This window comes from Capra hircus, chromosome 10, assembly GCF_001704415.2.
Source record: "Capra hircus breed San Clemente chromosome 10, ASM170441v1, whole genome shotgun sequence".
Classification (NCBI taxonomy): domain Eukaryota; kingdom Metazoa; phylum Chordata; class Mammalia; order Artiodactyla; family Bovidae; genus Capra; species Capra hircus.
Genome location: NC_030817.1, coordinates 21,350,476 through 21,377,373, shown reverse-complemented (window position 1 = coordinate 21,377,373; position 26,898 = coordinate 21,350,476). Strand labels below are relative to the sequence as shown.

Here is a 26,898-nt window from a genome sequence, read left to right as displayed (position 1 = left end):
CACATGCTTGGCGGTGGAGGGCCACTGACTGCTTGGATGTGGTGTCTTCACTGGATGATGGGCACGTTGGTGAATTACTCATAAGAATCAGCAGGGACCAGGATAAGACGCAGTAACACCCATCCTGCTCCCTACCCACTTAAGTCACAGAGGTATTCGTCTCCCTCCTGGAGCATATCCATCACTCGTCAGCAAGGGGTGCTTCTTGTCATCAGGGACCAGGTTGAGGGAGGCTCCATTCTCCTTGATTTTTGAAGGCAAAAAAAAGAAAGAGAGAGAGAACAAGCTACATTGTACCCTGATTCTTAAAGCTTCCATCTAATAACGCCATGTCACTTTGTCCCCATCTCAATGACTACAACAAATCACATGGTCCCATCTAGCTCAAGGGCAGCTGGCAAGTGCCCAGAAGCAGAATTAGTACTGTGGAACTTCAGCTCCCCAACCAGGAGTCCAACTTGCACCCCAGCATTGGAAGGTGAAGCCCTGACCACTGGACCGCCAGGGAGTCCAGGGGGGTCTGTTAACAGAAGTAGAATTAGTATTTGGTGGACAACTCTGATGACTATCACAACATAGATTATCTTTGTATTTTCCATATTGATGGGAAAAAATCTGCAATTTTTACATTGTCCAAGAATAAAAAGACTTGCTTTTCACAGTTTCCACAGTGCGTTTTATGTCAATGACTTCTGACATAAAGGTAATGATCATTAGGGTAATGATCATTCTCTCTGTTGTGGGTAACGAAAAGGATGAATGCAGCTTCTCTCCCTTAAGCTACCACGCCCCACCCTGGGGAGGGGAGGGGCGGGGGTGGGGGCAGGGTAGGTCTCAGGTAACTATCCACGCCCCAGTGCTGGAGAACTTGGAGAGGGAGCAAGTAACTATGTGAAAGCAGCTGAGGAATTGCTGCACCCTGGGGGTAAATGTGGCATTTTCCCTCTGCCATCCTGGCCCTCAGCTGTGCTCCACTGCATCTTCTTTCCTCAGGGTTCAGTTCAGTTCATTTCAGTGGCTCAGTCATGTCCGACTCTTTGCAACCCCATGGATCATAGCACGCCAGGCCTCCCTGTCTACCACCAACTCCCAGAGTTTACCTAAACTCATGTCCATTGACTCAGTGATGCCATCCAACCATCTCATCCTCTGTCGTCCCCTTCTCCTCCTGCCCTCAATCTTTCCCAGCATCAGGGTCTTTTCAAATGAGTCAGCTCTTTGCATCAGGTGGCCAAAGTATTGGAGTTTTAGCTTTAGTGTTAGTCCTTCCAATGAATAATCAGGACTGATCTCCTTTAGGATGGACTGGTTGGATCTCCTTACAGTCCAAGGGACTCTCAAGAGTCTTCTCCAACACTACAGTTCAAAAGCACCAATTCTTTGGTGCTCAGCTTCCTTTATAGTCCAACTCTCACATCCATACATGACTACTGGAAAAACCATAGCCTTGACTAGACAGACCTTTGTTGACAGAGTAATATCTCTGCTTTTTAATATGTTGTCTAGGTTGGTCATAGGTTTCCTTCCAAGGAGTAAGCATCTTTTAATTTCATGGCTGCAGTCACCCTCTGCAGTGATTTTGGAACCCTCCAAAATAAAGTCTGCCACTTTTTCCACTGTTTCCCCATCTATTTGCCATGAAGTGATGGGACTGGATGCCATGAAGTGATGGGACCGGATGCCATGATCTTCGTTTTCTGAATGTTGAGCTTTAAGCCAACTTTTTCACTCTCCTCTTTCACTTTCATCAAGAGGCTCTTTAGTTCTTCGCTTTCTGCCATAAGGGTGGTGTCATCTGCATATCTGAGGTTATTGATATTTCTCCCAGCAATCTTGATTCCAGCTTGTGCTTCATCCAGCCCAGCATTTCTCATGATGTACTCTGCATATAAGTTGAATAAGCAGGGTGACAATATACAGCCTTGACGTACTCCTTTTGCTTGTGACAGCTCGGGCAGTTCCCATACCTTCCAGGTTACGTCAGTTATTTACCAGCTCAGTTCTGCCCAGTGACAAAGCTTCAGTCTCCAGCTTGGTTTAGCTCCTCCTTCCCTATCTGTCTGTCTGTCTGTCTATGAAAGTCATTCAGTCTTGTCTGACTCTTGGCGACCCCATGAGCTGTAGTCCATGAACTCCTCCAGGCCAGAATACTGGAGTGGGGAGCCTTTCCCGTCTCCAGCGGATCTTCCCAACCCAGGGATCAAACCAGTCTCCTGCATTGCATTGGATTCTTTTCCAACTAAGCCCCAAGGAAGCCCAATAATACTGGGGTGCCCAAGGGTAAACTGGCAGCCCAGCAATTTGGAGAAGAAGAGCAGGGGGGCTTCAGTCAGTCTCTGAGATAATTCTTCCTCTACTTTATCCTGAAGCAGCTCTCCCGAGATGATGGGGAAGGAAAGAGGGAAAGGAAAACCATGAAGGTCTCTGTTTGTTTGTTTGTTTGTTTTTAAGGTATTTTTGATGTGGACCATTTTTTTAAAAGACTTGATTGAATTTGTTACAATATTGCTTCTGTTTTATGTTTTAGGGGCTTTTTGGCCCCTAGGCATGTGGGATCTTAGCTCCCCGACTAGGGGTCCAACCTGCACTCCCTGCATTGGAAGATGAAATGCTAACCACCAGACAGCTGGGGAATCCAGGGGGATCTGTTTACAGAAAAGAGTTGTTCTCCTTTCTGCTCATTGTGGCAGCTTCTCAGGTTGGCGCTGCTTGCCCTCTGGGTGGTAGATGCTCAAATATAGTATGGGATATTGTGGGGCCCATGCTGGATCTGAGTGCCCTGCCCCCCCCCCCCCCCCATTCACAGAGCCCGTGTGTGGGAAGTCCAGTTCTGGCTTGACCTTTTCCACACTTCTGCACACCAATGCATGATGCCAAGTCCACTTTGCTCCTAGGACCTTGCCTTGGGTTTTAGACCTAAATTGTAGATCACACCTGGCTCCCTTCTGGGGAGTCCATTCCCCCCTGGGAAACTCACACACTCTTGCTGCACCAGTTGGTGGGAGTGCAGGTTAATCCTTATCACCTCTTCTGTACATCTCTCCAACTTCTCCCCACCCCTGCTTCACTAGGTAGAAGAGGCTGATCAGCAAGTTGCCTGCATCACAGGTGTCTAACTGGGAAAAGAGATGTCAGACCAACAGCCAGCTTATACCCCCCCATGAACAATTCTCTCGGAACCTCCCTGCTTTTTCAGCTTTAAGGAGGAGAGGAGGCAACCCAGTGTTTCTTATCCATCTCCTTCCACTCTCTCCCCCATCCTTTCATAGATTGGGCTGGGGAAGGGTGGTTAGTTCCAGAGCTATTTCGAGTGTCGTGGTCTCTTAGCAGAGGGTATCAAGTCCCTAACTGTTGGGATACTTGGTATCTCTGTTTTCTTCATTTTGAGCCCTAATCATTAATTCTGGGGAAGTAGAAAATTTTTGCTCCATCAAAGTCCTATGATGGAGGGTTGCAATGAAAGATGGTGGGTTGAACTATGATAGTGGTGAATGCAAGGGAAGAGGACCCCAGAGAGAATCTCTGGTTGCTCCAATTCCAGTCCCAGGGACCTCCAGCCTCCCACCATCTCAGAGCCCTAATTGAGCTTGCTGCTCTAGACAACTCTGCCCTCAGGGTGTTGACCCCAGGACCAGGCAGGACCCAGGGGGCCAATTCATCTCCACTCCTCCAATGGGCTCCTATGCTGTATGAATACATCTAAATTCCCATTTAGATGAACCATTTCTTTAACCCCCTGTGATGCTGACCCAAGGGAAGGAATTGAAGCTTTTTAAGGGGAGTTCTTTCAGAGATGTGCTGCTGCTGCTGCTGCTGAGTCGCCTCAGTCGTGTCCGACTCTTAGCGACCCCATGAACTGCAGCCTACCAGGCTCTTCTATCCATGGATTTTCCAGGCAAGAGTACTGGAGTGGGGTGCCATTGCCTTCTCCTCAGAGATGTGCTATGTAGCTGCAAATGGTACCCGAGGTTTTTCAGTCCCCTATCCTCCCCCACTCTCCCATGTTTAGCAACTCTTTTCTATAGACATCTCTCCTTCCTAGTAAAGACATAGACTCTGCTTTCTGAGGGGCTTCCCAGCTGGCATTAGTGGTAAGGAATCTGCCTTCCAATGCAGGAGACTTAAGAGATGTGGGTTCGATCCCTGGGTTGGGAAGATCCCCTGGAGAAGGAAATGGCCACCCTCTCCAGTATTCTTGCCTGAAAAATTGCACGGACAAAGGAGCCTGGTGGGCTACAGTCCATGGGGTCGCAGAGTCAGACAGGACTGAAGTGACTGAGCACGCAAGCCCACTGCTTTCTAACGAGTCACCCTTGAGACCCAGTAGAGCCATGCTGGGCAGAGAGGACTCCAGAGTGTTTAATTTGACTCCCTTGATCCTAGGTGCCTTTAAAATCCTTGGCCTGGAAGAGACCTGGGCCCAACAGATTCTAAGACCAGAGAAGTTTACTTGTTTGGGGCAGGAAGGTTGGGAAGGCAGCTCTCTCCTTCAGGAAGGCGGTGGGGAGTCAGCAGGAGATGGTGGGGAGGACCCCTGCGCAGCAGCAGGAGCCCAGCTAAGGCGAGAAGTCGGAGTCTCTATAGACCTGGCACACTTGGTGGTGTTAATTTCCCAGAGTCCTGCACTTAGAAGATCAGCTTTTCATCCTGCTTCAGCCGTTGAACTACCTTGGGTTTCAGGTAACTGGCTTCACCTTTCAAAGACTAGTTCTTTCTGCCTGGGCTCTTTGCTCTACCGCACACAGGGCAGCTGGTCTCGCACTGCAGGAGGTTTGTGTCTTTCAGGGGACAAGGAGGCACTTAGACAGGGAAGACGTGCTGAGCGTCCTCAGAGGAAAGCGGGCACATACAGGATGGGGAGATGCAACAGATACACCTTTAGGAAGTGGGACGGGAGTGAGAAAGCATCCTTGGAGGGAATCCACATTGTGGGCCTGCGATTGTCAGGAAAGGAAGGGAAAAAAAATGCAGAGATGTTTAGAGAGGAAATAAGATGCAGGCAGAGCAAGAGGTGAAGCCACGTGAAGGGAGAGGGAGAAGCGAGGCAAGAAGGAAATCAGGAGTGGCTGAGAGAGCCCTGAGGGAGGGTCACGGCTGATGAAGAGTCGTGAAAGGCTGAGTTCAAGAGGAAAAAATTACAATGAGGGGAGGGAGGGAGGGAGAGAGAGGACTAACAGGCCTGGAGCAAGGGTGGAGGAAGAGGGTTTGGGAAGAATGAGGCATCTCAAACTGGAAAAACAAACTAGAAATAGGCTGAGGTGTCTCTGCTGGACTGCTGGAGTTTGAGGTTTTCACACTGGTGACTGAGCGCTGCAGGGCAGCATGTGGGCTATTTTAAGCAACTTCAGAATAGACTCTCAGGAGAATGGCGACTGCTCTGGAAAATCTGCTAGGGAGATTATTCTGGTCCTAGACTCAGCTCTTCTCAGGTATTGCAGAAGACTCTTGAGAGTCCCTTGGACTGCAAGGAGATCCAACCAGTCCATCCTCAAGGAAATCAGTCCTGAGTATTCACTGGAAGGATGGATACTGAAACTCCAATACTTTGACCACCTGATGCGAAGAACTGACTCATTGGAAAAGACCCTGAGGCTGGGAAAGATTGAGGGCAGGATGAGAAGGGGACGACAGAGGATGAGATGGTTGGATGGCATCATCAACTCAACGCACATGAGTTTGGGCAAGCTCCGGGAGTTGTGATGGACAGGGAAGCCTGGCATGCTGCAGTCATGGGGTCGCAAAGAGTCGGACACGACTGAGCGACTGAACTGAACGGACTGAGACTCACCCCGGGTCTCTGTTGCACCCAAGCTCCTAGACACTTCCACTTGGGTGTCCCAAAAGTCTAGAAAACTCAGTGTAACTAAACCTGTGCGTGCCATCTCCCTCCACCTCTCCTCAGTGCTAGGCACACCAGCGGCCGCTCCCCCCAAGCCTGGGACCCCACAGTCCTGCTTCTCTCCTTGCTCCAATGTCCTTCCCCTGCTGTCCATCCAGCTGGCCAACTATATTTCAACACATTTTAAAAAAGGAACTAAGATCACAACAATAACAATCATTATTCTTCTGACTAATATTTGAAAGTACTCAAGCATTACTTCCTTTTAGAAAGAACCCCCAGCTGCTCTGCTCATTGTATGCTGCTTTAGAATCAAACGCTGGTGCTTCAGGCTCCTAGAAGATTGCCCCTCTGACCACCAAAGCGCATGTCCTTACCCAAATGACAATCAGTAATTCTCATGTCTATTACTTCAGCTAGACCGAGGTCACCACCTTAGGCTTAGAATAACCTAAGGCTTTGAATATGAAAACATTCAAAGGATGTAGGAGATACAGTGAGATGTTTATATGGGAAGAATTATGCAATTAGCACGTTTAAGAAGAAAACCTGATATACAAACAGAAAGATACTGTGGTTTGTCTTTAGAGAGCAGTATTGAATATGCATATTTGAACGTATGATGAAATGTACATGGTAAGAGGGAGAGAGAAGTTATAGAGCATAGTGGTTTGGAGCAGTAAATCTCACACTTGAGCTGCGTGTTGGATTCATTTGGAGGGCTTGTTAAACACAGTTTGCTAGGACGCATGCCCAGGGATCTGGAATCTGGGATGAGGTCTGAGAATTTGCATTTATAATAAATTCCGTGTGCTGCTGATGTTACTCATCTTGGGACTATACTTTGAGAATCATTGGATTAGAATGTGGTTTCTAGTGTCAGATGAATCCAAGTACATTCTGGTGCTTCCAAGAGGTAGTTGGGTGACTGTGAGCACATTGCTTGTCTGCTCTGAGTCTCAGTTTCTTCATCTGTAAAATGGGGATAAAGGGTCTTTCTCACAGGGTGGCCACAGTGGTTCAGTGAGGTAATGAGGATAAAGTATTGATACCTGGCACAGTGCCTGGTACAAAGCTGGGGCTCACTCTCTGTGAGTCATCATCTTCCTCCTCTTCCTCTGCATCATCAGTGAACTTTAGCACTGGGAAGAGCCCAGAAAATTGCCTACTTGGATACATGAAAAAAATCCAAGACCTGGATAAGTTAAGTCATCTTCTGCAGATCAGACACCTAGCTTGTGATAGAGATGTAATTAAAATTCTTGGCTCTTAATTTAGTATTCTTAATGGAGCTTAATTTGGCACATCTAAAGAGAGATATGGCGTATGTGAGCAGAAAAGTCCATTAAATGTGGAAGCAGAAGTGTGTCCACTGTGATGTTGAGTAATACATCATGTCAGTATCTAAAATATGAGATGTTTAGGGAAAGATATGAGCTTCCCTTGTGGCTCAGACTGTAAAGAATCTGCCTGCAATGCAGGCGAGCCGGATTCGATCCCTGGTTCAGAAAGATCCCCTGGAGAAGGGCATGACAGCCCACTCCAGTATTCTTACCTGGGGAATTCCATGGACAGAGGAGCCTGGGGGGCTACAGTCCATGGGGTCGCAAAAAGTCAGACATGACTGAGCGACTAACACTACTACTACCATTAGGGAAAGGTATCGTGAAATTTACTCACTGAGGCAGTGAAATGAGATGTAAATAGCATGATGAGATGTACATCCCATTGCAGAAATGTGTGATAGAGGCTGTGTTAAGATAATTCCTTGAGGAGAAGGGTGAAGGGACAGTTCAATGTCAGCAGCAAAGCCATGTGATACACCAGGGCAGGGAGGGGAAGTGGAGACAGCACTCACTATGGGAATCTGCTCCCCCCCCACTCCCTCCCCCACTTCCCCCCTCATCCCCCTACTCCCCCCCTACCCCCCCACCCCCCGCCCCAGCTTTACTATGAACTAGCTGTGTGTCCTTGAGCAGTTAGCTTTCCCTCTCTGGGCCTCCTCAGCATTCTCACCTGTGAGTGCCTACTATATGTCACGCACTTTGCCAAGTCTGTTAACTCATGAAATCATTGCAACAACTCTGTATGCTATGCTAGAAATCTGCCTAACTCTCTACATCTATTCTTCCCCTTCTCCACTGCTGCCTGCTCTGCCATGGAGGGCTGGCTTGTGTGAACTGCATCAGTGGAATTCTAGTGCTGTCTGGATAAACCAGGAGTCCAGCAGGAGGTGGGAGGGTGGGAAGGGAGGAAGGAAGGGTATTTATTCCCCTGGTTCTATTCTTAGGTTTGCCTTGTACTGATTGGATTTCAACTGAAATTGCTGCATGATGGTGTGATCACTCACCTAGAGCCAGACATCCTGGAGTGCAAAGTCAAGTGGGCCTTGGAAGTATTACAATGTGCAGAGCAAGTGGAAGTGATGGAATTTCAGCTGACCTATTTCAAATCCTAAAAGATGATGCTGTTAAAGTGCTGCACTCAGTATGTCAGCAAATTTGGAAAACTTGGCAGTGGCCACAGGACTGGATAAGGTTAGTTTTCATTTCAATGCTAAAGGCAATGCCAAAGAATGTTCAAATTACCTTACAGTGGCACTCATCTCACATGCCAGCAAGATTATGCTCAACATCCTTCAAGCTAGACTTCAGCATTACATGAACTGAGAACTTCCAGATGTACAAGCTGGATTTAGAAAAGGCAGAAGAACCAGAAAATCAAATTGCCAACATATGCTGGATCATAATCATCTATTTCTGCTTCACTGATTGTGCTAAAGCCTTTGTGTGGATCACAACAAACTGTGGAACATTCTTAATGAGATGGGAATACCAGACCACATTACTTGCTTCCTGAGAAACCTGTAGGCAGGTCAAGAAGGAACAGTTAGAACAAGACATGGAACAACAGACTGGTTCAAAATTGTGAAAGGAGTACGTCAAGGCTGTATATTGTCACCCTGCTTATTTAACTCATATGCAGAATACATCATGTGAAATGCCAGGCTGGATGAAACACAAGCTAGAATCAAGATTGCTGGGAGAAAGAGCAACAACCTCAGATATGCAGATGATACCACTTTCATGGCAGAAAGTGAAGAGAATCTAAAGAGCCTCTTGATGAAGATGAAAGAGGAGAGTGAAAAAGATGGCTTAAAACTCAACATTCAAAAAACAATCATGGCGTCCAGTCCTATCACTTCATGGCAAATAGATGGGGGGAAATGTTGAAACAGTGTCAGATTTCACTTTCTTGGGCTCCAAAATCACTGCGGGTGGCGACTACAGCCACAAAATTTAAAGACGTTTGTTCCTTGGAAGAATAGCTAAGACAAAGCTAGACAGTGTATTAAAAAAGCAGAGATGTCACTTTGCCAACAAGGGTCCGTATAGTCAAAGGTAGTCACATATGGATATGAGAGCTGGACTGTAAAAAAGGCTGAGGACCAAGAATTGATGCTTTTGAACTGTGGTGCTGGAGAATCCACTGGACAGCAAGGTGATCAAACCAGTCAATCCTAAAGAAAATCAACCCTGAATATTCATTGGAAGGATTGGTGCTTAAGTTGAAGCTCTAATACTTTGGCCACCTGATGTGACGAGCTTTTCCTGATTAGAAAAGACCCTGATGCTGGGAAAGACAGGGCAAGAGGAGAATGGGGCAACAGAGGATGAGATGGTTGGATGGCATCACTGACTTAGTGGACATGAGTTTGAGCCAGCTCCAGGAGATAGTGAAGGAAGGGAAGCCTGATGTGCTGCAGTTCATGGGGTCGCAAAGATTCGGACACAACTTAGTGACTGAACAGCAACAGAAACAAAAAACGCATGTACATGATTCTCTCCTTCTCAGTTCCAAAAATCTATCCTCCCCTGCCATTTGAGCCAAGAAGTGGCAGCAGTCCCACTGCTGCCAGCCCTGGATTTTCAATACTGTCCACACTTTTGGATTATCCCAATTTGAAAATGCCATTTATTTCTATTGGGATTCTGACTGACACAGGACAGGTGCTGGAAGTGGTACCAGGAAACAGACTCATAAAATGGAATTCTGGGCTTGGGTTGGTCATGTATTTGAGGAGTCCAAAGATAACTTCCTGGATGAGGGCAAATGGGACAAGGCAGTTCATGGTAGATGGTAGGATTGTAATTACCCAATTTATCAGAAGGTAAAGCAAGGTGTTTGGAGAACAACGTGTTGTAGCACTTAGAACAGTAATGAAAATGGTGGAGCCACCCAGCTCTTTTTATGGCCTTAAAGACCATACATAAGGAAAAAGACAAATGAAAATTATGAATATTCCCATAAGCAACTGGAAATCCTCCCAGAAAAATTTAAAGGAATACTTCCTCACCTGTAGGCACTAGAAGGATAGGAATATGGACCAAGTCCAAGTTACAGCATCAATTAAACACACACCACCAACCCACTCCAGTATTCTTGCCTAGAAAATCCCATGGACAGAGGAGCCGGGCAGGCTACAGTCCATAGGATTGCAAAGAGTTGGAAATGACTGAGCATGCATATTATGTATCTTAAGGACACAGGTAGGGAAGGAGAGAAACCAAGTAACATGAGACTTTAACTGTGTAGAACTGGGCATCTTATCCAAAAAACTATAAAAATTAGACTTACAAAACAGCTATTTAATTATGAACATTGAAGAGATAATTATGGAACCCAAGCCAGTCAAGTCAAGCAGGCACGAGTAAGCTGTAAAAACAGGTGGCTTAAATGCTTGTGGGCTTCCCCTGGTGGCTCAGAGGGTAAAGAATCTGCCTGCAATGCAGGAGACCCGGGTTCAGTCCCTGGGTTGGAAAGATCCCCGGGAGAAGGAAATGGCAACCCACTCCAGTATTCTTGCCTGGAGAATCCCATGGAAAGAGGAGCCTGGCGGGCTACAGTCCACAGGGGTGGCAAAGAGTTGTACCCAACTGAACAACTTCACTCACTTAGATGCTTATAGCAACTGTACCTACAGCTTTGCTGCCTCTTTTTCAGCCATACTGTGGCTTCACAGATAATTTCCTGTGGCCAGTTAATAAATAAGGGGAAAGCATGAACTTAATTCTCGGGTGGATCTACAGTGTACCAGAACCAGCCAGAAGTGGAGAGCACCCTGCTATAGCCCCACTGAGATGGCCCTCAGAGACCATAGCGGTGGAAATTCTCTCAGGGCCAGACTTCAGGCAGATCATCTGATTGCACATTTTAGCCTGAATAATGAATCTACACTGATTCATGTGCTGTGCTCTGCTTAGATGCTCAGTGATGTCTGACTCTTTGTGACCTCGTGGACTATAGCCCATTAGACTCCTCTCATGGGGATTCTCCAGGCCAGAATCCTGGAGTGGGTTGCCATGCCCTCCTCCAGGGGATCGTCCCAACTCAGGGACTGAACTCAGGTCTCCTGCGTTGCAGGTGAATTCTTTACCATCTGAGCCACCAGGGAAGCCCACACTGATTCATACACAGTGAAAAAAGGGTGACTGGCTCCCTGAAGCTTTGAAAGGAAGGTAATTGGTGACACGGAAGTTTGAAGATGTGTATATGTGGACCTCTGGAATGCTGCCCAAAGTGTGAAGATATTAGTGCCTACCTAGGAATGGTCACGGTAGTAGAAGTTCTCAATCATCAGATGGACAGGATGACTCATGCTATAGATCTTAGTTGGCCCCTTTCTCCAGCTGTTCTGGTGGCTTGTTCAATGGTTCATCCATAAAATTGTCCTGGTAACAGGGATGGAAGTTATGCTTGAGCTTAGTAATTGGATCCCCTCACTGAGGCTCGTTTGGCTCTTGCCACTGATAAGTGGGCAACCTGCTAATGGCAGAGGTAATTGATAAGCCTTTGATATGATATGCCCTTGATATGTTCCAGGAAGATCAGCTAGTTACCTGGGTGATTACACTGAATCATTCTCTTCATGGAAGAGGTAGCAGTTAGTCTTTGCAAGGAGCTGAACACAATTTCTGGGTGTGGATTTGCCCATAGTCTCTCTGCTAACATCATTTATGGACTCAGATTGCCTTATCCATTGCCATATATCTTTTATAACACAGTCTTTAATCAGAGGCACTAACTTAGCACATTTCCTATCACTCACATATGGTTGACTTGACATAACAGTGGAATGACCTGTTGCAGGCTCACTTACAGCCAACTAGGAGGTCATACCTTGTGAGGTTGTGATGCTATCCTACTGAATGCAGTGTATGCTTTAAATTGCTTCTCTGGTGGCTCAACGGTAAAGAATTTGCCAGCCAGTGCAGGAGAGGCAGGAGAAATGTGTTCGATCCCTGGGTTGGGAAGATTCCCTGGAGACGGAAATGGCAACCCACTCCATTCTTGCCTGGAAAATCCCATGGACAGAGGAGCCTGGTGGGCTACAGTCCTCGATAGGGTCACAAAGAGTTGGACACAACTCACTAAGTAACAACAGCAACAACATGCTTTAAATTGGGAGCCAGTATAGTGTTGCCTTCTTCCAGACAGGATGCACAGGTCTGAGGACTGAAGAGTGGAGGTGGGGTGTTCCCTCTCATCATTATGCCTAGTAATCTCCTTGAAGAATTTTACTTTCTGCCCCTATAACCTTGGCCTCAGTAGGTCTGGCGGTCCTAAAGCCTAAGGGAGAAATGCCTCTACCAGGGAACACAGTTTCAGATTATTTACATCAAGAAGGCAAAGATCAGTGAACTGGGTAGGGTGATTATCCCAGTTATTTTGGGGGACCTGGGTTGCTACCTAATGAGAGTAAGAAGGACTATTTTGGAAACTTGGGATTCATTGTGGGTGCCTTTTCATACTCCCTTTCCTGAGAATACCAATCAATGAAACATTAGAGCAAAACACCAGGATTTCAAATATTCTGGGATGAAAGTTTGAGTTATCACACCAGGTAAAGGACCTCATCCAACTGAAATACTGGCTGAGAGTAATGGGATTTGGAGCGGTTGGGGAAAGATGACAGCATGACGTGGTAGAAAATGCACGTGCAGAGACTACCATTTACTAGTAGTAGCAATACTGCTGGAGAAGGCGATGGCACCCCACTCTAGTACTCTTGCCTGGAAAATCCCATGGATGGAAAAGCTTGGTAGGCTATAGTCCATGGGGTCGCGAAGAGTCGGACACGACTGAGTGACCTCACTTTCACTTTTCACTTTCATGCATTGGAGAAGGAAATGGCAACCCACTCCAGTGTTCTTGCCTGGAGAATCCCAGGGATGGGGGAGCCTGGTGGGCTGCCGTCTATGGGGTTGCACGGAGTTGGATACGACTGAAGCGACTTAGCAGCAGCAGCAGCAGCAATACTGCACTAAGTCTTACTCTGTATTCAGGATATTTTAGGGTGACCAACCATGCCCATTTCCCAGGACTGAAGTGTTTCCTGAAACATGGGAACTTCAGTGCTGAAACCAGGAAAGTCCAGGAAAAACCAAAACAAGTCATCCCATTTATGCTCATTTCTTTTAATCAGCACTATGAAAGTAAACAAAGCATGTCTTACACACCTAACAGGTGTAAATGAAGATAATAAGCAGTGACTTTGAAATCTGGTGGACCTACATAGTTAAGTCCAGCTTACTTACTTGCTGGATGACCTTGGCCAGACTACAAGGCTTCTCCTGAAGCTTCACCTCCTTCGGTGAGTCCGCAGGCATTTCTGTACACCATGACCCACTTTAGTATTAGCAAGGAAGACTCTATATGGGCTGCTGTCCCTTTCTGTGTCACTGTTTCTTTGATGCCAAACATATCTGGCCCACTTCTCCAAAGTCCAAGGGGCTTGCCTGACCTGGGGATTCTAGTGCCCCTTGGCTGTCCCTTTAAATCTTAATCTCTGTGCCCCATGCAGCCCAAGAAGCCAGGGACCTGCTCCTGCTACAGAAGCAAGACTATGAAGGGCTTTTCTCCACCTCCAGGGAGCCTGCCTGGACCAACATAGAGAGGGACGGTATGTTGTATGAGGTGGCCTGAGGTCATCCATCTATCCCCTGGAACACTGCCAGGCTCCTGAAACATGTCAGACCCCAATGGCACCAGTTGTAAGGGATTTTACCACAAAGCATTATTGCGAGGTGAAAGGAATATTTCTAGGGTACGTGCTAAGTACAGGGCACTATGGTAATTGCCTTGAAAAATGGCTCATTTAACCTTGCAACAACTGTATGTCTGGGTTGGAGAAAATAAAGTTCAGGGAGGTTAAAGTCACTTGTTTAAAAATCCCCACAAAAGATAAAAATGATACAACTGGGGTTCAAACCCCAGAGAATACTGGAGGTTAGCACCAACATGTAGAAGGTCAAATGGCAAAACCCAAACCTTGACCCCATAGTAGGTGTCACATGCACAAGTGGCTCCGGGAATCAGGAAGTCCTGTGAATGAGATTGGAAGGCTGGATAGGGACCCTGGGGAACTGAGAACTGAAACCCTGTCAACACGGGGTGGCCACCGATCAGCTCTGCTGGAGTATTGCCATGAAGGAATGCTCACCCAGTGTGGCCAGAGAAGTTAAAATTCATATTTTTACACAAAATGCTTGTTTAAAGACACTGAAAACTGTTCTACTTAAAAAATACATTGATCATGATGAATGGCAGAAGCCAACACAATATTCTAATTATCTTTCAATTGAAAATAAATTAAAAACGAAAACATCAATCTTGGTAGCCCACTCTCCCACTTCCTGGTAACCATCAAAGAGAAAATAAATACATGGATCAAATGCATCACACTGCTGCCCACCAGGTTTAACTCTTGCCCTGCACAGTCATGGAAAGAGAAACAGATTGAACAAGGAGTCAGCCAGAGGCCGTGATCATAGCAGAAGAGTGAATTACCTCACAATGTGGAAGCAATGTCACTCATGCAATCTGACCTTGTAATAAAGGTCATTGGGGCGGCCACAGAGTGACAACCAGCTCCTACTGTGTTTCACCTGATGGAGAAGTTGGGGCCAACCTGAGATAGCAGAAAAGTTAGAAATTGGATGAATTAGCTTAGAAATCAGAATCTGAGGATTTTGAGGCATCAAAGTAGTTTACCTTGGGTCACCTCCTTTCCAGATTCTTAAGAATGATGAATTCCCTCCACATTTATGAGTAAAGGTTAATCCCATTTCTTATAAAGACAGTTTGATTCCCCTGTTCTTTTCTGAACATGTTGTAAATATCATATGGCATGCCTTCTAGGAGCAGTTTTCTAGGAACACTTTCCTAAGATGTCTTTGGAATCACCCCCTCCTTGGGAATATACCATCATGAATTGTGAATAATTAGACTTATCGACCCAAATCACTTTATCACTGTGAAATTTCCCTTTTTGGAAATTTTCACCAGTTTGACTCTTACTGAGTCCACTCAGCTGCCCCTAGAAGAGGTCCTTGCTCAGTTAAGGATGGGGACAAAAGCAGAAGAAAGGGACTGAATTAGGTCAAGAGGGCTGGCTCCTCAGCTATTCCTCCTGGACTCTGGCTGCCTCCCAGGGTCCCTCGCTGGAAGAATGGCCTTCTGAGGGGCTCATCCTTTGTTCTGGTGTGTATCATGGAAGGCTGGCATTCTGATTTAAAATTAGAAGACTTGTGTTTATGACCTGCCTCTTACTATCTGTGTGCTCCTGGGCAATTGTTCAACCTCTAGGAACCTCACTGATAAAATGAAAATAATATCTACTTCTGTGGTTCTTAACCAACTCAAAACATGAAAGGTTTGTAAACCACAAAGCTCCAACATGGACATAGGTCAGATTGCTTTTGGCCATAGCTACTAAAAATACCTATCTTTAATTACCAAGGGGTTGTGGCAGAGGTAACCATTCATAAAAAAAAAGTCATGTCTTGTAGGATAGAATGGTCATTGGGAAGTGGCAGCCCAGCCAGAATTATACTTCCTATCTCCTTTGCATTTGACTGGGTTGAAGTGAGTAACCTTTACTAAAGGAATATGAGCAAAAGTGATGAGTAGCACTTCAGAGCCAAGGCATGAGAAATGTGCCTTCTCTAATTTATTTCCCACCTACGACCCGAGGAAGAGGATCCAAAGCCTCTGAGATTGGCGGCATCGAAAAATAGGAGAAAAATGAGTTCCCGAATCCTTGCCTGGAAGAAAGCCACCTACTGACTGAGACCAATCTTGCTGGATTATTATGTGAGTGAGAAATGCAAAAATGTTTTGTTAAGCCCCGATATCCTGGGGTTTCTTTATTACAGCAGCTAAGATTGCTCTAAGTAATAAATGAATCAAGGGGATGGGAATGCTATAGCTCTGCCAGGAAAAAGTGCTGAGGATGCCGCGTGCATAACGGCTGGCTGTGTCTTTTCCACACTAGCACACAGGCCGACGGAGCCAAGGGCTTGCAAAAGGACGTCTGCTATGCTCCATCGGATGAGGTCGGTGGACAGTTTAATTACACACACACAGAGATACATCATAGATGTATATGTATGTATATTCTAGAATCCCAGTGCTGGAAGTAATGAGCTTCAGAGGTCATATATTGAAACCATTTTTGTAGTTCAGGAAACGGAGGAAGGTGGCCTGGCCCAAGTGCACAGAGCTACTCAGTGGTGGCATCTTAACTAGTACCAAGTCCTGAGACCTGGTTCAACCAGGTCTCCGTGGTTCAACCCAGCTTCTCTCTAGACAAAGTCTAACATCTGGATAACCCAGGAATGACTCACGAAAGGGGAGAGATGGAGACAAATGGATTTTATGATTCTGCATCTACCGTTTCATTGGCTAACAGGCATCTTTCACTGTCAATTTTGTGGCAGGCAAAAAAAAAAAAATGACCAAGCCTTGTAGCCAAACCCTTTTCCTGGACTGCTTTTTGTGTGTGTTCTTGTGCGTCCTTTTAAACGCTGTCCTCTAGCCACGACAACCATTGCTAATCTGCCAGGCCCTGGTTCACCCCATGCCTTCAAGTATGCTGTTTCTTCTCGAACGTTCTTCATCACCAACCCCCTCACCAAGATAAGTCACTATTTATTCTTCTTCCAAGATGTTACCCACCTATTCCATTTCCGGGAAGTCTTCTGCAATTCCTGCAGGCTGAAACAGAGTTTCTTTCCACCGTGTGCTGTGGTGCCCTGTCTATCCCACCTTTTGGCCACTCACGGCGCAGAATTGCACTTCTCATTCCTACCTTGATGTCTCAAATGCAGCAAAGCCTTCTTCCCATCCCTTAACTTTTTGGAAAGGGCGACAGTACATGCAAGGTGGTGGCCACCCTCGTCTCCTCCCCTGAGCTGTAGACCAGGACTGGACGCCTGACACAAAGTAACCAGGCCGCAGGCACTCCTGCCATCTCGACAGAGCCTTCTACGAGGACTCTGCCTTTGGGGGATGGCCCCTTTTGATGAAAAATTGGCCCCATTTCCTCCATTGAGAATGTGCATTCAGAGTTTAAAAGAGATGTTCCAGGTTGCTGTAGGGAACAGAGTTGTGAGGTCACGGCAGTATGTCAAGGCCATGCCAGACCACGAACAAGACGAGCAAAGCAAGAGCACGTCGGGAGAGGGAGGTGGAGGATAGGCCTGCAAGGGAGAAGGAGCAAGGATGGGGGACATGCTGTGAGTTGGGGGACACGGAATGTGGCCTCAGTTCCTGAGGGCTTTCAGGTCCCTGTGCTGTGTTTCTGCCTTGGGTTCCCCAAGAGGCCCCCACTAAGGCTTCGAAGTAGAGCCCCTCTTCATTTCCCGAACGACTTTAATGGGTTTCTGCTTCTTGTAACCCAAAGAGCCTTGGTTAAAGCAGCTCTGCCTCCCACTCTGGACCGTGAGTTTCTTGAGGTCAGAAACTCTATCTTCCTCTTCACTGTAGCACCAGAACATATCTCAAGGCACACATGGTATTCAGAATCACTTGTTGAAAGAATCATGAGTACATGAATGAATGGATGTGCCCATTGGTAATAAACACAGGATGCTGTTTGTCTAGCTGGAGTCCCTGACCCAGCAGGCCTTTCTAATACCAAGAGCTCTTTCCCCTTTAATTATTATCACGGCTCTACCTCTCATGTCCTCCAGCCTCTTAAAATCCACATTTTGACAGGTGACATTTCCCTGAAGCTTTTTTTTTTTTTTTTGCTTTAAAAATCCTAGGTTTGGCACACTGGCATCTGAAGAGATGACAGGTACAAATGGGAGATACAAATAGGAGATGACACTTTCACCTCAGTCACTGCAGCCCCAGAAGGAACCCAAGGTGGCCCCCTGGACCTTTTCCTGAAGCAACATGGGGAGAAGCAAGCTGTCTTCAGAGAGATATAAGTATAGCTTTTATTTTTTTTTTTTAAACCAACCCAACATTTCCACTGGCAACTGTCAACATAGCTTATGACATGAACACGGTTTCTTTTTCAGTTATTTGTTTTCTTAAAAAATGTGTTTAAAATTAAACAGGTGTTTTTCATTTCTTCTTTTCCCTTAAAAAATGTATTTATGTCAATGCAGAAAGCCTAAAGATCTGTGGGCAGTCTTTCAGTGATATGTGTGTGTGTGTGTGTGTGTTTTAAAGCCAGGTCCTTTCAAAATTTGTTGGGAAAAGGTCTGTAGGGCATGGCAATCTCTCTATAAACCCAGGCTCCATGGAATTATGGCAGCTAAGATTCCTCCTACTGGGGCAAGAAATAGCCCACAGGCTGGAAAAAGAGCTTCAAGAGGTTTAAAACCAAGCAGGAATGTGGGAGAGATGAGGAATTCCAATCCCTGTCCTGTGAAAATGCTTTCAAACATGACCCGAGTCCAGGAGATGTGAAGTCCCTCATTTTCTTAGAAAGTTCTAAGCTTTTTGCAGGAAATCAAGAAATACAGTCAAAGCTCTTAGTCTGGTGCATTAGGAAGTGAGAGAGTGGTGAAGCTGACATCTCTCAGAATCAGACATTTTCAATATAATCTTTTCCCGACAGATCCCACTAGGTGGACATCGCTTCTCTCCTGCCTCAGATACAAAGCCAGAGATGTTCTAGAAGGCATATAGCCCTTCTGCCTTCCTAGCTGCCCTCTGTCATCATATTCTATTTCTATTTTCGTTCCCTGTCTACAACTTGGTGGGTCTTGCTGCAGAGGGATAAACATCCAGACACTGATACAATGAGACAGACAGAATCTGAAAGGCTCGGGCAGGGAAGAGAACAAGGACTTCTTGTTGTAACCTGGATCTTGACAGAAGCTTGAGATAAAGCTGTTCCTGCTCCAGCCACAGTCCCCATTCTCACTGCCCTCGCGGGTGTGCGAACTTACCACCACCCAGACACCACAGTCCATTCAAGAATGCAGAGGATAAAAGGAGAAAGGGAACAGGAACTCGCTGGAACAGGAGACAGCTGTTACCCAGGGGAGAGTAGGGGAAAGGGTGTGTCTGAAAGTTCAGGCCTCTGCCCGTGGCTCAGACCTTGAGCTCCTTCGCAGCACCGTCATCACTAACCTCAGAAAAGACAAGGTGGACAAACAAATGATGAGCAAAACCTGGTGGGAAAACAAAAGCAACCACGATACTGACGACAATGAAGAGACCCCCGAGCCAGCCACTGGGACAGGGCTCATTTCCATGCCTCGCGGGCAGAGTGAGAGGATGGCAATGTGTCAAATTGGACAGACAGGAGAAACCCTGTCCCCCCACAAGGAAAGTTAGAAAGCAAAGGAATAGTCAGAAGAAATGTGGAAGAGAAGGTGGAGAGAGGGTCTGACTTTGCTATGGGTCAGGGACACGGTGGGGAGATGGGTTGGAGGTGGATCTGTTGCTGTCATTGGTGTGGATTGAATTAAATATTTTGCCAAGTGGGTGTTTCCTCTGTTCCACTGGACGGATGGACTCTACCCTTTCAGTTCACTGCCGGGGCCCAGTCCAGTGATGCTCCAGCGGCTCGGGTCCTGAGGCTACCTCTCCGGGGTGTGGCTCGTCCCCCAGAGGTCACGGGTGGGGACGCACCCTTCTCTGGGGAGAAGTTGCAGGCCTGCCCAGCCGGAGGCCTCGTTCTGTGACTCAGAACCCCTTGATGTAGCAGTAGGCCTCCAGCGTGGCAAAGAGTATGTAGAGAAGCCACAGGCTCACAAAGAGCCAAGTCGTGGCCAGCTTGCAGCCACGAGGGCCGCCCAGCTCCCCGCCCAGGTGGGGCCGCCGGCGGTACAAGAGCACGCTGATGCACACGAACGCGAAGATGGTGAAGAGGGTGACGGAGAAGGCCAGCGTGCCGGCCGACACGTGGAACTCCTGTCCCTGCAGGGCCCAGTAGATGGCGGCCACGGACCAGGCCAGGCCAATGCCCAGGAAGACATTGACGGCGTTGCTGCCCGTGACATTGCCGATGGAGGCGTCTGCGTACACGTCCTGGATGGCAGCCGCTTTGCTGGCAAACGTATCTGGAAAGAGGCAGAGACAGTGAGAGCCGGTGGGGAGGCTGAGATGCGGAGGGCCTTCCATGGAGAGGCCGAAAGGCAGCCGGGGCCAGCAGGCTGAGCCTTGGGAGTGAGAGGCAGGAGGCTGGGGGCTACTCCCTGGTCCACTGTTAATAAGCTGTGTGGCCTTGGGCTGGTCACCTTACTTCTCCGGGCTTTCTGTTCCTAATCTGCCTGAGCCTGAAAGGTTCCCAAGGGTCCTTCTGGTTCTGATATTTACTGAGTGGCTTTTATTGTTCCCTTCTGACTACTACTTCTGCAAGGGTGGGGGGGTGTTGCTTTCCCATAATATCTCCCAGGGAACTCTGACATCCAGAGAAGCTGTTTAGAGTAAGTGCCTGATTGCCCCTGTCACGTGGGACATTTACTTTCCAAACAGACTGTGATTGAGCCCGTGGACTTAGCATTGTGCTAAGGGCTGGATTTATGGGGACAGAGGACACATGGGGAGATGCAGGGACTAATGATGGGGATATCCATGGGCTCAAGAATGACAGGGCTCAGGATTCGCAGTTAGCATACAAAGCACAGGGCCTCAAAGGCTATTGGACTTTAGATGTTGGTATGGATTGTAGGCATTGGAAGCTGGCCGGCCACCCTTTTATTTGACAAGTTAGGAAAAGTAAGCGTCAAGGGATCTACTCAAGGTAGGTTAGCAAGAGATTTGACCCAAAAACCTTCCTCTGAGAGCCCTTTCCATAGCTTTACCCGACATCCAAACAGCTTCAGCCAAAGCCACAAATTAAGCTGAGTGGACCACAGCATCACCTTCAAGCCCCTAATGCTGCCAGCTGTTCTCTGCACCCACCACAAGGTCTTGGACAAGCCCCAAGCTCTCCCTGGCCCAGCCTGCCTCCTCGTTGTCAATATTGTCCCCAAGAAGACCTCTTGCCTTTTCTTGCCTATGACCTTGCTTCTTCTTTTTTTAAACTTCTGATCCTCTGCAACTTCTTCCCACATCTGTTCCTTTTGCCCATATCTGTTCCTTCCCCTCTGATAGTTCCTTGAGGCCCCAGAGAACAGAGGTAAATCATAGGGTATCTCTCTCACAAAGCCTTCCCTCAATTATCCATTTAATTTCCTACCACTCCATGCATTCCCATGATAGCCAAACCTTTTGCATCATGAATGTACAAATAATTCCACTGGTCTGTGCTGGGGTCTGGGGAAGTGGCTTCTCCAGAGTGTGATGCAGACTCAGTTACTGTCCAGAAGGATATGCTTTCTTGGCATGAGAAGGGTTTCCAGCCAGCAGAGTCCTGTCTGATGAGATTTGGCTCAGCCTTTCCATAGGAAGGGGCTGTCTCTGTCTTCCTACCACAACTGGGAGGCCAGCTCCTGGGTAGGAATTTGGGGTTCAGACACACTGGAGACCCCATCTGAACTAAGTAAGGAACCTGGGCTAATGTAGCCCCTCTCTACCTGCTTACCCCTGCTTGCCTTCCCAGCCCAGCCGAGGTTCCCCCTGTTCCATGCTTGCTCAGCGCCTGTACTTTTTCATCATCAAACTTATTGAGATGATTTGAATGATCATAGTTGAATGTGGTCTCCTTCACTAGATTATGAACTTCATGTAGAGAGGGAAGTGTGTCTGTCTTGTTTCCCATTACTGTCCTGGCAACCAGCACAAAACTGTATCAGGCTCAGCAAACATTTGTCTAATGAAGGAATAAAGGCATATCTGTTCTTTTTCATCTCTAGGTGTTTATGAGAAAAAAAAATGTGATTCATCATATGAAGGACAAGAGCCTGTGAAGCTTCCTTCACCCGTCCTGCTGGGAGACACTTGGTATTTACAGGTGTCCTAAGCAGAGGAGGCTTGTGGACCTTTCTTTTGCACATCTCCAAGCAGGCTAATCTGCAGCCAGAGGGAAATGGCCTATTCGTCTGATGCGGAGGTTAAGAAAGTGGGTCACTGACTTCAGCAAGTGATTTAACCTCTCTGGGCCTCAGTTTCCTCATCTGTCAAGTGGGGATAATAACTCTTCTTATTGAATAAGGTTTGGGTGAGGGTTACAGGGCTAAAACAGGTAAGCTGCTTAGCATACATACTACCTGACACATCAGAAGTGCTCAAGAAATGTTAATGATCATTCTTAATGGAAACAGGGGTCCCTTGGGTTGACCTTCATGCACCTTAAGCTCAGATCTGAGATGGTAGGGAAGATAATGGGGCAAATTGGAGGGCTCACTTGAACCAGGTAATATTCCCTCTGCTAATCGAAGCCGCCCTCACTCTCACCTGGCACCGAGGTGCCGAATGCCACAAAAATAACAGCCGTGACCGAGTCCTTGAGGCCAATGGTGCAGCCGAAGTGGGAGGCCAGGTCCCCGATGATGGCGGTGAGCATGCCGATGATGAGAATGGAGACAACGAAGCAGGCCCAGCCGTGGCAGTACTCTGTGGGGGGCACGCAGGCAAACAGCACCTTCCAGAAGACCGTGAGGAAGTGCATGACGTAGTCAAAGCAGGAAGGCAGCCTCTCCTCGCCTGACTCATCCTCATCCTCGTCCCCTGCTGAAGGCAAGAAAAGCAGGCAGCGGGGTCAGATCCTCATTCATGAGAAAGTCAAGTCCAACCCACCTCAGGAGCATCACTGGCTGCACAGAGACACCAGCTGTCTCCTGGGCAGCTGGTGCAGGCACCTGAAAACAGGAGGGAAAGAGAAAACGCATGGGGATGCCCCACTAGTCAATTTGAATGCAGGGAGAGTGAGAGAGTGGGAGAGAGGGAACAGAGGAGTAAGAAAGAAGAGAAAGAGATGGAATGTGGGAATGTGAAAAGGACAGGGCAGTGGGGAAGAGAGGGGGGAAGATGGAGAAGGCATGGTGTTGCTTAGGTGAAGAAAAGCGGGAGCTGTGAGCCCACTCTTCACTGGACACCCACAGGGCTCCTAATTTTCCTGACATGACTACTGCAATAACCACGTGGTTCTGGTCATTATCCATCCACAGTGAGACACCTGTCATTCCAGATCATGTGGGCATTCTGGTGAGTCAGCTGTTGTTCAGCCACTAACTCAAGTCCAACCCCATGGACTGCAGCACGCCAGGCTTTCCTGTCCTTCACTATCTCCTGGAGTTTGCTCAAACTCATGTCCATTGAGTCAGTGATGCCATCCAACCATCTCATCCTCTGTCACCCTCTTCTTCTGCCTTCAATCTTTTCCAGCTGATGGGTCTTTTCCAATGAGTCTGCCCTTTGCATCAGGTGGCCGAAGTATTGGAGTTTCATCTTTGGTATCAGTCCTTCCGATGAATATTCAGGGTTGATTTCCTTTAGGACTGACTGGTTGGATCTCCTTGCAGTCCAAGGGACTCTCAAGAGTCTTCTCCAACACCACAGTTCAAAAGCATCAGCTCTTCAGCGCTGTCTTCTTTATGGCCCAACACTCACATCCACATTTGATTACTTAGAAAAACCATAACTTTGACTATACAGACCTTTGTTGACAAAGCAGTGTCTCTACTTTTTAATATGCTGTCTAGGTTGGTCATAGCTTTCCTTCCAAGAAGCAAGTGTCTTTTAGTTTCATGGCTGCAGTTGCCATCTGCAGTGATTTTGGAGACAAGGGAAAAAAATCTGTCACTGTTTCCACTTTTTCCCCATCTATTTGCCGTGAAGTGATGGGACCGGATGCCATGATCTTAGTTTTCTGAATGTTGAGTTTTAAGCCAGCTTTTTCACTCTCCTCTTTCACTTTCATCAAGAGGCTCTTTAGTTCTTCTTCACTTTCTGCCATAAGGGTGGTGTCATCTGCATATCTGAGGTTATTGATATTTCTCCCAGCAATCTTGATTCCAGCTTGTGCTTCATCCAGCATTTTGCATGATGTACTCTGCATATAAATTAGATAAGCAGGGTGACAATATACAGCCTTGACATACTCCCTTCCCAATTTTGAACCAGTCCTTGGTTCCATGTCCAGTTCTAACTTGCTTCTTGACTCACATACAGGTTTGCCATTCTCCAAATATCCCGTGGGACGGAGCTGGGCTGTTCCTGGTTTGTCCTTGCCAGGAAATTCGGGCAGAGTTGCCCACTCAGCAGTCCAGGAGGAGAGGACGTGCTGCAGCTCGGTCAAGGGCAAGCTCTGTCATGTTTCACCATGACCTGTGGAAGCAGGATTCAGGGCACTTGGGCTCCAGCTGCATCTTTGCCATGAAGAGAATCTGGAACCTGGCATCAATCCCTTTTTGTTTCTGAACGTTGGTTCCCTCATTTGAAAAAGGAGGGCATTCGATTATGTGGCTGATAGTCTACTCATTGTCTCTCTAGGGGCAGAGTAAGGTCATAAGAGGGGGCGTCTGGAAGCAGGTGATAGAAAAGGCGGGGCAGTGAACACAGCGGCAGTGGCCCTCTCTTCCTGTCTGTACTTTGGCTGTTTGCTGGGACCTCAGGGATGCGACCCAGTGGGTTGCTATGACAACAAAGCTTCACGAAAAGAGATAAGGCCCAGAGTGCTGGGCAGCACAGAAGGCCTCAGTGGTGCTGAGACGCACTGCTGCTGGGAGTGATGAGACCCCTCCCTTCCCATGCCAACCTGTGTGTAGGCCTCTGGGATGCTGGCTGTGCCATGGGTGCCCACTGAGGAAACCTGTCCCTAAGTGCCAAGGAGGGATCTGGAATCATCCAGAGCAGAGGTCTGTCAGTCAATGCAAAGTTTTTACCAACCTCAGACCTGCACATCTATAAATCAGAATAGTCTCTCATTTTACAGAAAAGGAGGACTGCCTTAACAAGATGATGGAATGATGAAAGCCAGAATGTCTTAAGCTTCTATTTAGCACCAGACTCTGTAGCTTTCTACTCTCTTTGCTGAGAAAGAAAGGTAGCAATAGTTCCTTTTTTGGGTGACAAAACTGAGACACAGGGAGGACAGCTTGTCTGAGTTCACATAGCATGCATGTGTGCTCAACCGTATCCAGCTCTTTGTGACCCCATGGACTGTAGCCCACCAGGCTCCTCTGTCCATGAGATTTCTCATGCAGGAATACTGGAGTGGGTTGCCATTTCCTTCTCCAGGGGATCTTCCTGACCCAGGGGTTGAACCCACGTCTCTGGTGTCTCCTGCATTGGCAGGTAGATTCTTTACCACTAGTGTCACCTGGGAAGCTCTTCACACAGCAGAACCAGGGTCTGAAAGCAGAGATAGCCATGCTCCTTTAGTTACCCCCATGTTTGTCTTCCAAAGTGACCCAGTGAAAAGACAAACATCTAGGGTAAGAGCTGGGAAGGCTGGCCGCTGAGGCCCTTCCTGAGATGAGTGAGCTGCTGACATGTCTGTGTTCCTGCTTCTCTGGAGCTTCCTGCTCCTCCCAGCAAAGCCTGTGTCCATCTTGAGACCCCCTTACCTGCACTGACAGTGATGGCCTCCATGAACTGGTCCCTCCAGGAATGGGTCCCCACGACCAAGGCCAGGTTTGTCTTCCTAATCAGCTTGTCCACGGTAGTCTGTCAGGGAGATTAAAACTTGGAACCATGAGGTCAGAATGCTCAGAACCACTGAAGAATTTGGCACTTTGTGGGGATGAAAGATACCCTGCGCTCCAGGGGGCTCCACCTGGGTTCTGAAAGTTATGCATGAAATGGCCTCAGGGGGGCATCTTCTGGCATAGTCCTTCCACTGTCCTCTTCTTTGGTTGTGACTGCTGACATTGGATATTTAAAGCAATACAATAGAGAATAACACTACAGTGAAAGTGAAGTCGCCCAGTCGTGTCCGACTTTTTGCGACCCCATGGACTAGTAGCCCACCAGGCTCCTCCCTCCATGGGATTCTCCAGGCAAGAGTACTGCAGTGGGTTGCCATTTCCTTCTCCAGGGGATCTTCCCAACCCAGGGATCAGTAAACCTAGACCTGGGGGAGTGAATTTCAGTATCTTTGTTTTAAAAATACAATTAAATAGTGATGATACTTTAGGGGTATTATAGCTCATTTGTTCCATAGGCCGTGTAATACTTCCTCACTGTTCCTAAGTTACAAATGACCAGCACTGTTTGTTCCATGTTACACATGGGAAAACTGAGACTGGGGTGGGTAAGTGATTTGTGCAGTTTCAACTTTATGTATTCAGTGGTGACGTTAGAACAAAACTCCAGGGCTTCTACCTCCCACCTCATTATTTTGTTATTCAGTTACATCTCACTTATGGCCTGACCTTGAACTCATAGGACTCCTCGATGATGACCTCTAGTTTGGGGTGTTCACCCAATATTGGCTTTCCCATTTCTGCTATCCTCTTGGCTTCTTCTTCTTCCACAGTCAGCTTCCTGTCTGTCACCTCTGCAACAAAACAAAACCAGACGAGCTTTAGCACATTTGCCATTCCCTGGAAGTCTAAATAAAGCTTGGAGTATTAGGCATTGGCAATGGGCATACAGGAAATAACTCTTGAGGATGGGGATTTTATGTGCTTGTTAGTGCCTCTTTCTATAAGCTGCTAAACAGACCATGAAAGGGTTCCTTGCACGTTCTGAGCTTAACATTCCTCTTTCCATTTTTAGACCTGGCTTAGGTTGGTGGGGGTGGGGGACCTGACCCAAAGACCTTCTGAGAAGCAGCACCAAGTGAAGCCCCAAAACATTTGATGAGATATTGAAGAGCTGGGAACAAAAGCCAAATCTCTTGACCTTTAACAGTTTTGAACTGT

The 26,898-nt window shown here is 47.3% G+C and overlaps 1 protein-coding gene across 3 annotated transcripts in view; it reads right to left on the bottom strand.

Annotated features, from left to right (window-relative positions):
• SLC8A3 (solute carrier family 8 member A3) overlaps positions 18,107-26,898 on the bottom strand; it is a 161,869-nt gene continuing 153,077 nt past the window's right edge. For all 3 annotated transcript variants that reach the window (XM_018054022.1, XM_018054020.1, XM_018054021.1), the window contains 4 exons: positions 26,407-26,531; positions 25,600-25,699; positions 22,487-22,762; positions 18,107-20,208 (listed from right to left, as the gene is read on the bottom strand). In XM_018054022.1, the coding sequence (XP_017909511.1) occupies positions 19,832-20,208; positions 22,487-22,762; positions 25,600-25,699; positions 26,407-26,531 (878 nt within the window). In that variant the 3' untranslated portion in view covers positions 18,107-19,831. The remainder of the gene's footprint in view (positions 20,209-22,486; positions 22,763-25,599; positions 25,700-26,406; positions 26,532-26,898) is intronic.